The following is a 10,852-nucleotide window of genomic DNA, read 5'->3' on the forward strand; positions in this document are numbered from 1 at the left end:
CTCACTGCTGTTGAGTTGTTTTCTGACTCATAGTGACCCCTCCTTGTGTTTTCTTGGGGGTATCTCTACAGAAGTAGATTGCCTAATCTTCCTTCTGAGGAGTAGTTGAGTGGGTTTGAGTGGGTTAGCAGTCAAATTCTTTAGGCACTGTGCCACCAGAGCTCTCAGACACACTATAGATTTGGCCTAAAATGAGTGGTTCTGCTATACATCAGCTCTTCAGTCTGTTCTCCACCAATGGAGTTTACATTTATGTTGGAATTTATTTGAAATTTCAGTTCTGAGCCCAAACATTTGAGTTCCATTCTCCATTCTTCTACTGACTAACTAGTCAGGTCACTTAACTTCTTCCAATTGTAATAATAATGGCTACCTTACCTCTTGACAAGTTGTCATAAGGAACAAATGAGATGAGGTGTAGGAATATTCTTTACAACATATAAAGTACGACAAAATACAAAAATGCTAGTTATTATTTCTATTAAGCAATAATTTGAAATAACAAGTGCTACCATTACTTAAAACTTACTAATGTATGAGGTTCTGTGCTAAGAACTTTATCTCCATCATTTTATTTAACCCTCCCAATAAATAGTGAGGCAGACACTTAATTAGAGATGAAATACAGTATTAGAAACATTGATAAATTTATAAAGGACAAAGAAATTATAGAAAGGAGCCAGGGTTTAAACCTGGATCTATCTGTCTCCAAAACTAAAGCTCCACTAGTGGATATCCAAAGCCTGTACATCTATATTTGATTTGTGCTGAGAAAAAATTTCAAGAAAACATGCTTAAATTGATAGGGTGTCCAGAAGTTACATAATTTGTCTTTCTTATCCTGTCTATTTTTTCTGTATTTTTAATTATTATTTCTTTTCTTTTAGCCTTAAATCTCAAATACTATTAGATATAATTAGGAAACAAGGTTATTCATAAAAATAAATATCAAAATCAGTCTGGTTATTTTTCATCACAATTTTGATTATTAAATAATTTCCCTTAAGTTCTGAACTTCTTCACAGTTTTTTATAGAGAAATAGCTGAAATGTAAATCCAATATTCAAAAATGGTATGTTTCACAACCACAAGGTATATAATAGATAGAAGAAAAGAGATGACAGTTGACTCTATTCTTCCATGGTCAGGCCAGATATTCTCTTTGACCCCACATTTTAAGGTCACAGACAGACTAGAGTATATTCAAAGGAATGGGATTTTCAAGTGGTGAGGGAACATAAAAGATACCCAATGAAAAATGGTAAAACAACCTGAGTATGTTTAACCTGAAAAAAAGAAAAGTTTGGAGGTGCAGGATAAGAAAGCTGTCTTCAACCTTGGAAAGTGGTCATTTTAGAAGAGAATATGCTTGTTCCATGTAGGCTTAAAGAGTAGAATAAGAATATTATAGGTTAAAAAAAAAAAAAAAAAAAGCATGACTGTTGTCAGCACAATACAAGTGTGTCTGGTGTCCTAGTTTGAGCCATTTGTGGGGCCAGAGTGATGGAAGGGCAGTGGTCAGACCTGTCTGGTAAACTGAGTGAGCATATCCAATAGAAGCCTGGACCTCCTAGATGTCATGTCATTATAAGTGAAGAGGACGGTGGGCATGATGTTCTTGACCCAAAAAAAAGCCTTTTTAGCTGAAGGGACAGTGGATTCTGAGAAATATATGATGATGTTTCCTAATCCAGCCCCTTGATGGAGTCATGACTGGATCTCAAAAAAACAGAAGAGGGTAGTTATATAGGTGAGTGCCATAAGTAACAAACAAATGTACCATTTTCAGTAAATATTTTATATGACTTTGAAGCAAAACAGTTCTGTTTTGGAGGCATACTGACCAAAAGCTATTAAAGAGAAGAATATTTTTGGTTTTAGTCATAAAAGAGGAAGGGAACTGGAAATAATGGGACAAGAAACAAACTGAGGCTGCTTCATGGCAACTGAACATGACTTACTGGCTTGGTTTGTGAGCATGTCTGAAATAGTCCCCAGGTGCATCTCAAGGTTAATGGAGTCCTATATCACCAGATATGAAAAGAAAAGTGGAAACTACTTAAAGAAGAGCTCTTCTTTTGACAACTGTGTGAGATGTCGAAATATGGAATAAACTTATTGTAGACTACTTCCTCAGGTACCAGAGGGCACATCCTCATAACTAAACCAGCACTGACATAAAAAATATTTGTTGAATGCAAGCTCAACTTGCCTCATTGTCAACTTTTCTTCTCTCAGAAATTTGAGGAAGCACAAAAGAGAACCCTTAATTTGCCATTCTGTTATTTTTTACTTATTTCCAATCAACAATGAAGAACTGTTTAGTGAAGCAGAAGTGATATGAAAATGTTCAAAAGTGGTAAGGGCTTCTTGGACTATTGGATAGATCCCAGGGTTGTAGCAGGAAATATATAAGAGCCTAGAGTATCTATGGTACTAGAAAATAAGAAAGTGTTCAAAATAATGAATGCAAGCTACCTCAAAGGGCACAGTAGTCTAAGATAGTGCCAGTGATCAAAGTTGGAAAAACTTTACCAAAAAATTAAGTAAGAGTAATACTGGATTAAAAGTGTAATAACAAAGTAGATATCATGAGTGCATCTCTATTGTTTCCTAGGGTTGGTGTAACAAAGTACCACAATTCAGTGGCTCATAAAAACAGAAATTTATTGTCTCATAGTTCTGGATGCTAGAAGTATGGAATCAGACTGTTGTCCATACTGATTCCTTTTGAAACTCTCCTAGCTTCTGGTAACAACTGTATATCTGTGGTGTTCCTTGGCTTACAACTCCATCATTGGGCCGTCTTCCCTCTATGTGTCTCTCTGTATCTTCTCCTCTTTCATCAGGACACCACTCATATTGGATTAGGGTCCACCTTACTCTAGAATGGCCTCCTGTTAACTTGATAGTATCTTCCAAACAGGTTACCTTCACAGGCACTTGGACTTATGATTTTATCATAGTTCTGGGGAGAGAAACAATTCAAACCATAACACCATTTTAATATAAATGAATGAATTAATAACAAATAAATGGCCCTTTCGGCGCTGCGACCGCAGCCATGAGTATGCTCAGGCTTCAGAAGAGGCTTGCCTCCAGTGTCCTCCGATGTGGCAAGAAGAAGGTCTGGTTGGACCCCAATGAGACCAACGAAATAGCCAACGCCAACTCTCGTCAGCAAATCCGGAAACTGATCAAAGATGGCCTGATCATCCGCAAGCCTGTGACTGTCCATTCTCGGGCTCGATGCCGGAAAAATACCTTAGCCCGCCGGAAGGGCAGGCATATGGGCATAGGTAAGAGAAAGGGTACTGCCAATGCTCGAATGCCAGAGAAGGTGACCTGGATGAGGAGGATGAGAATTCTGCGCCGGCTGCTCAGAAGATACCGTGAATCTAAGAAGATTGACCGCCACATGTACCATAGCCTATACCTGAAGGTGAAGGGGAATGTATTCAAGAGCAAGCGGATTCTCATGGAACCCATCCACAAGCTGAAGGCAGACAAGGCCCGCAAGAAGCTCCTGGCTGACCAGGCTGAGGCCCGCAGGTCGAAGACCAAGGAAGCACGCAAGTGCAGTGAGGAGCGGCTCCAGGCCAAGAAAGAAGAGATCATCAAGACTCTGTCCAAGGAGGAAGAGACCAAAAAATAAAGCTTTCCCTCTCTTGTCTGTACATAGTGGCCTCGGCAGTTACATAGATCAGTCATTCAATAAAGTAAGCCTTTATCTGCCTGCCTCTTAAAAAAAAAAAATAAAAAAATAACAAATAAATGGGGAGAAGAGACTTTTACTCACAGAAAAATTTTAATTAATAAATAGAAAGTAATCATTAGAACACCACAGTAATAACTGCTGTAGGCAAGAGTCACTGAACAATGCTGAAATAGTAGGCAAAACTTTTCACCAAAACAAGATGTTTGCATATTGTCGAAGTATCTCTCCCTAAATATTCAGTAATGAAAGTAGGGGAAAAAAGAGGAAAAACCAATAGTAACTTTGTAGAGGAGAATCCTAGAAAACACCATTTTAGGTAAGTGATCAAGGTTAACATCACAAGTAATACATATATTTAGTATATATCAATATCCATGTATCCTCTGATATGAACTACTGGGAAGAGCACATCGCATCCATGGTATCCTTTTCAATAAAGCATAACCTCAGTCTTCTTAGAGAACATTAGTCAAACCCAAATTGAGGGGTATTCCCAAAAAATAAATTATCAATACTCTTCAAAAGTTTCAAGGTGATAAAAGAAATGAAAGACTGAGAAATTGTCACGGATTGAAGGAGGTAAAAAGACTTGACAACTAAATGCAACATGAGCTCCTGCATTGGATCCTGGAATGGAACAATAGAACATTAGTGGAAAAACTGATAAAATCCAAATAAATTATGTAGCTTAATTAATAGTATGGTTCTGGGATTAATTTCTTGGGTTGTTTTTTTTTTTTTTTTTTTAGCTGTCCTATGTTTATATAATTTTATAACATAAAGGGAAGTTGGTGAAGGGCATAAGGGAACTTGCTTGACTATTTTTGCAACTCTTCTGAAGTTTAAAATGACCTCACATTAAAAACAGTTCAAAAATATGTGATGAGTACATCTTGGAATCTCTAATACATGAGGACTAGAACACTGAATAAAATTAGCTCACACTCAATAGCCTTTAGGAAAACAGTTTCCACAATTTCAGAGAAGTGATAGACATGATCTCACATCCAGAGATCCTAAGGGGACAGTGATTCAACAGAAATGGTAGACTCTGCTAAAAAATAAAATCATATGAGATACTTCTGAATCATGCTACTTACTTGCATTCCCCTATTACTAATCAGTTACCTAATCCTATCAATGCTACTTCTTTAATGTGGTTCTCAATTCTAACTCCTCTCCATTACTTCGCACTGCAATATTTGATATTTTGATTTTCCACTTCTCTGCCATATTTTTCAAAGCCAAACATATCCTAGTAAGTTGATGTCACCAGAGTTACTTTTCTAAAACAGAAGTCTACCCATTCCCCTTCTTCTTCTTCTCAAGAACTTTCAACCTTATTCCATTTGGAATAAATCCAAATTCCTTCGAATATCATACATGTTAAATTGAGTTTCTCACACTTTAGCCTTGTCTTAAATTCATCCTTGTCTCTATTCATTCCCTCAAGAAGTATTCTACATTCTAAATGCAGGACTATGTATAAAGCCCAGAATGGACCATCTACTTGGGCCTCTGTTCGTGATTCCTTCTGGAAAATTTCCACATTATTCAGCTTGTTTATCCTGCAAACTCTTGTTCATTCTTGCTCAAACATTATCTTAAATCTACTATGATTCTACAAAACCTCCCTACTCCATTCTCAATGTTCTACAAGCAGAATTAACCCCATTCCTCTGCTGTGATCTCCAGGTCTTTGTGAATACTGTTAGTAAGCATGCACCACACTGTACTGTGGCCTATCGTGTGCAAACTAGATTCTCTCAGTAGAGTGTAAGACCATTGATGGCCTGATCCATGTCTCATTCATCTGGGAATCTCTAGGCCTGGCTTAGGGCCGGGCACTTAAAGGTCAGTCAACACCATTGTTTGCATTGACTTGAACTAAAATATACTCAAGAGAAATCTCCAAGGAATGCAAAGGGAGCAGCAGTTAAAGAAATCTATGTGATTACACATTTCTGTTGAACTAACATTTTTCAATGGGGAAAATTTAAAAGGCACATGATTGTTTTTGTTGTTATGTGCTGTTGAGTTGGACCCAACTCATACTGACCCCTTCTTGGCTTTCTGAGGCAGTATCACTACGGAAGTAGATTGACCAACCTTTCTGCTGAGGAGTGGCTGGTGGGTTTGAACCGCCAGCCTTCTGATTAGCAGTCAAGTTAGCAGTCTACGCTACCAGAATGTAGAGAGTTACAAGTATTCTATTAGAAATGCTAAGGACCAAAATAAGCCAGGCTTGGTGGTTGGGGGGATGGTGTTAACAGAAAAGGCCCATTATTTGCATCAATTTCAAGAAAAATAAGTAAGGTGAAAGCCCACTGTTTGGGAAAGATGAGAAAAAGGTTAAAAGAAGAAAAGTAGTATATAAAACTATTCAACTTTTTTTTTTTTTTTTGCTTATATCTTTTTCTTCCAAGGAGAATGGTGTTCACATTATAAGGGATAATAGAAAATCCTATTAGAGGAGTTGAAGACAGATTGCATTAAAAGAAATTATATCACTAGATTCAATTATATTCCAGAGTATGAAAACAACTTGCTGATGTGAACCACTTACATAGAATCACTGTCAAGAATTACAAAGAAATTATGAAATATAGAATAGGTACAGGACCTGAAGATGGATGGGAGGAAGTTGCTTCAATTTGAAACAAAGAGAGAGAAAGAGAGAGAAATATTTCAGGACCCAAGAGTCTCTTAGCTTAATATTGAATTCCAATTAAATTATACAATCAATCATTTACCGGATGGTTTGTCAGGTGTTATAAAACTGTGCATTCACTCATCAAATATCACTACTGAATTTTAAATGCCTTGAAGTTAAATAAAATTTTAGAAATCAATTCTCCAGTTATACCAGCTATATTTTATGTGCTCAATAACCATATGTGGCTACTATATTGGACAGCACAGATTATAGAACATTTCCATCATTGTAGAAAGTTCTATTAAGGAAAGTAGTGATCACTAGGAACTAGTATAATATATTAAGAATGCTATTCCAAACTAATAAAATTCCTACCATTTAGTAGGGTTATTATACTGTTGGAGACAAAGATTGCCTAGATATAGACTATCTTGATTTCTACAAAGTATTTTATGAAACCTTGCTTGATAAAATGAATTAATATGGATAAGATATACAGGTAGTCCCCAACTTACAATGTATTTGAGTTGCTACAAACCTCATTTAAGATTGTCCTTTTTTTTTTTTTGTACATATTGGTAGTAATATGTGCTATGTACACTGTTGCAGTATGTAATTTAATGATGTAGTCATTTTCATACCAACCCCCAAAGACAAATAAAGATCAGATTTATAAAGACACTGACAATAAAAGGCAATATTAATGAAAATGTTTTAAAAATGAAGTACTCAACTTATGTTACAACCAACTTACACTGGTGTCATTGAAAGGATATCATCATAAGTCAGGGACTACTTGTATATGATTAAGCAAACAACTGTGCCCAAAGAGTGTTGAGTAATCAATTAATATAATTTTGGGAAGAATAATCTAGTATTTTTCTTCAAAATCTTGTTATTGACCTAACCTTGCTCTATATTTTTTATCAATAATTTTCCTAGCAAATAAAAAGACAGTTATAAGTTATCAAATGACTAAGTAATCATGGCATTATTTTACAACTTTCTGGGGGGCAGGGAGCTGCGGCAGACAGGGCTGGCAGGAACAGGTAGGGGGTAGCCCAGTAAGTGAGCGGAGTGGTTAGAACAGCTAAGGAAGACAAACTTGTCTGTTGGTTTGTCGTACTTGTGTGTTGTTGCGAGGCTGGAGGCTGTGCCAGCAGGGGTGCCCATGGTGGACCAGTTTCAGTGGAACTTCCAGACTGAGACAGACTCAGAAGAAGGAAAAGGCCATCCACTTCTCAAAGAATTGGCCAGTGAAAACCTTATGAATAGTAGTGGAACACTGTCTGATATATTAAATGAAAAGTTTTATGAACAACCCTGAAACATTATCCAATACAGTGCCAGAAGATGAGGCCCTCAGGTCAGAAGGCCCTCAAAATATGACTGGGAAAGAGCTACCTCATCAAAGTAGAGCCTACCCTAATGATATGGATAAAGTAGAACTTTCAGGGCCTCCATTTGCTGAAGTGGCAAGACTCAATATGAGAAGAAACATCTGCAAATATTCATTGATAATTGAAACATGAAATGTACAAAGTATGAATCCAGGAAAATTGGAAGTTGTCAAAAATGAAATGGAATGCATAAAGATTGATATCCTAGATATTAATGAGATGAAATGGACAAGTTTTAGCCATTTTGAATCAGATAACCATATGATCTACCATGCCAGGAATGACAAATTGAAGAGGAATGGTGTGGCATTCATCTTCACAAAGAATGTTTCAAGATCTATCCTGAAGTACAATGCTGTCAGTGATAGAATAATATCCATATGCCTACAAGGAAAACCAGTTAATACTACTATTATTCAAATTTATGCACCAACCACCAAAGCCAAAGATGAGGAAATTGAAGATTTTTACCAAATTCTGCAGTCTGAAATTGACCACACATGCAATCAAGTTGTGCTGATTATCACTGGTGAATGGGATGCAAAATTTGGAAACAAAGAAGAATCACTGGTAGTGGAAAATTTTGGCCTTGGAGATAGAAATAATGCTGGAGATTGTATCATACAGAATTTTGCAAGACCAATGACTTATTTATTGTAAATACCTTTTTTCAACAACACAAACAGCAGCTATCCACATGGACTACACCAGATAGAGTACACAGGAATCAGACTGACTAAATCCATAGCAAGAGGCAATGGAAAAGCTCAATATCTTCAACCAAAACAAGGCCAGGAGCTGATTGTGGAACAGACCATCAACTGCTCATATACAAGTTGAAGTTGAAGCTGAATACAATTAAAACAAGTCCACAAGAGCCAGAAAATGACCTTGAATATATCACTTCTCAATTTAGAGACCATCTGAAGAATAGATTTGATGCATTGAAAACCAGAAGAATTGTAGAATGACATCAAACATCATCCATGAAGGAAGTAAAAGGTCATTAAAAAGGACAGGAAGAAAAGACCAAAATGTGTGTCAGAAGAGACTCTGAAACTTGCCCTTGAATGCAGAGTAGCTAAAGCAAATGAAAAAAAAATTACAAGATCAAAGAGCTAAGCAGAAGATTTCAAAGATCAGCTCAAGACGACAAAGCCAATTATTATAATAAAATATGCAAAGTCATGGAATTGGAAAGACAAAAGGGAAGAATACACTTGGCATTTCTCAAGCTGAAATAACTGAAGAGGAACTTTAAGCCTCGAGTTGCAATATTGAAAGATTCTGTGGGCAACAGATCTGTCCTGGAGAACTAACAGATCTGTCCTGGAGAACTAACAGATCTGTCCTGGAGGAAGTGCAGCTGAAATGCTCCATGAAAGTGAGAATGGCCAGACTTTGTCTCACCTACTTTGGTCATGTTGTCAGAAGGGACCATTCCCTGGAGAAGGATGTCATGCTTGGCAAGATGGAGGGTCGACGGAAGAGGGGAAGACCTTCAACAAGATGAGTTGACACGGTAGCTGAGACAATGGGCTCAAGTATAGCAAGGCTCATGGAGCTGGTGAGGGATCTGGTGGTGTGTCATTCAGCTATGCATGGGGTCGCTATGAGTTGGAAATGACTCAACGGCACCTAACAACAACAAAAACAATGAGTCTTCCTCCAATCCTGATGCCACGTTCTCCTTCACATAGTCCACCTTCTCTAATTATTTGTTCAGAATACAGATTGAATAAATATGCTGAAAGGTTACAACCCTGGCACACTCCCTTCTTGATTTTAAACCATGCAGTGTGTTCTGGTTACCTAGTGGTGTTCTGACAAGTATATACCACAAATGGGATGCTTGAACAAACAGGGGTTTATTCTCTTAAAGTTTGGAGACTTTGAGTTCAAAGCACCAGGCTCTAGGGACTGGGGGAAAGCCCCTCAATCTTGGGCTTCCGCTCTGCCTCCTGCTCCCAGCCCACTGAAGCTAGAGGCTTTTCTTCACTCAGACAGCCACTAGCTGCTGAGGCTGACAAGCCCAATGTCGACAAGTGAAAAGGCACAGTTCCAATGTTACCAAACCACACGGCAGGCCATTAATTCAAGTTCATTGAATGTCCCAATGTTGGCTGAGCATGGCAGGCTGCTGAACAATGACACTGCTACATTCAGGGTTCAAGGGTGCCATAAGGTAGAGACCATTCCCCAAGAACAGGAAGCAGACCACATCCTTACAGCAGCTACTTAGCTGCTCAGTAGATTCCACCATGGAGTTGATTACCAGTCTCATTATGGGGAAAGTACATCCAGCTGCCCAGCCACTCAACCAGGCCCAGCAAAGTTGGCACACAAACTTAACTACCACACAGTATCCCCTTGTTCTGTTTGAATGAGAGCCTCCTGATCTGTGCACAAATTCCTCATGAGCACAATTAAGTGTTCTGGAATTCCCATTCTTCTCGATACTATACATAATTTGTTATGACCTGCACAATGAAAAGGTTTTCCATAGTCAATAAAACATAAGCAAACATCTTTCTGGTATTCATTGCTTTCAGCTAAGATCCATCTGACATCAGCAATGATATCCTTCATTCCATGTCCCCTTCTGAATCCAGCTTGCATTTGTGGAAGTTGTTCCCTGTAACCGTTTTTGAATGATCTTCAGTAAGATTTTACTTGAGTGTGATATTAATGATATTGTTCGATAATTTCTTCATTCTGTGGGATCACCTTTCTTTGGAATGGGTACAAATACAGATATTTTTCAGTCAGTTTACCAGGTAGCTGTCTTCCAAATCTCTTGGCATAGCCAAGTGAGTACCTCTAGTGTGGCATCCCTTTGTTGAAACATCTCAATGGGTATTCCGTCAGTTCCTGGAGCCTTGTTTTTTGCCACTTCCCTCAGTGCAACTTCGACTTCTCCATTCAATACCGTTGGTTCTTGATCATATGCCACGACCTGAAATGGATGAACATTGACCAATTCTTATTGGCACAGTGACTCTGTATTCTTTTCATCTTATTTTGATGTTTCCTGCATCACTCAATATGTTGCCCATGTTGTTGTTGTTAGGTGCCATC

The 10,852-nt window shown here is 37.9% G+C and overlaps 1 protein-coding gene across 1 annotated transcript; it reads left to right on the forward strand.

Annotated features, from left to right (window-relative positions):
• The first annotated feature begins 3,064 nt into the window (after nucleotides 1-3,064).
• On the forward strand, nucleotides 3,065-3,655 carry LOC103201142 (60S ribosomal protein L19-like). Its single transcript, XM_042781641.1, has one exon. It carries the CDS (start codon nucleotides 3,065-3,067, stop codon nucleotides 3,653-3,655), a length of 591 nt encoding a protein of 196 aa, XP_042637575.1.
• Nucleotides 3,656-10,852: the final 7,197 nt, after the last annotated feature.

The sequence above is a fragment of the Orycteropus afer genome, unplaced genomic scaffold, assembly GCF_000298275.1.
Source record: "Orycteropus afer afer isolate SDZICR_OR568_19922 unplaced genomic scaffold, OryAfe1.0 scaffold00143, whole genome shotgun sequence".
Taxonomy (NCBI): Eukaryota; Metazoa; Chordata; class Mammalia; order Tubulidentata; family Orycteropodidae; genus Orycteropus; species Orycteropus afer.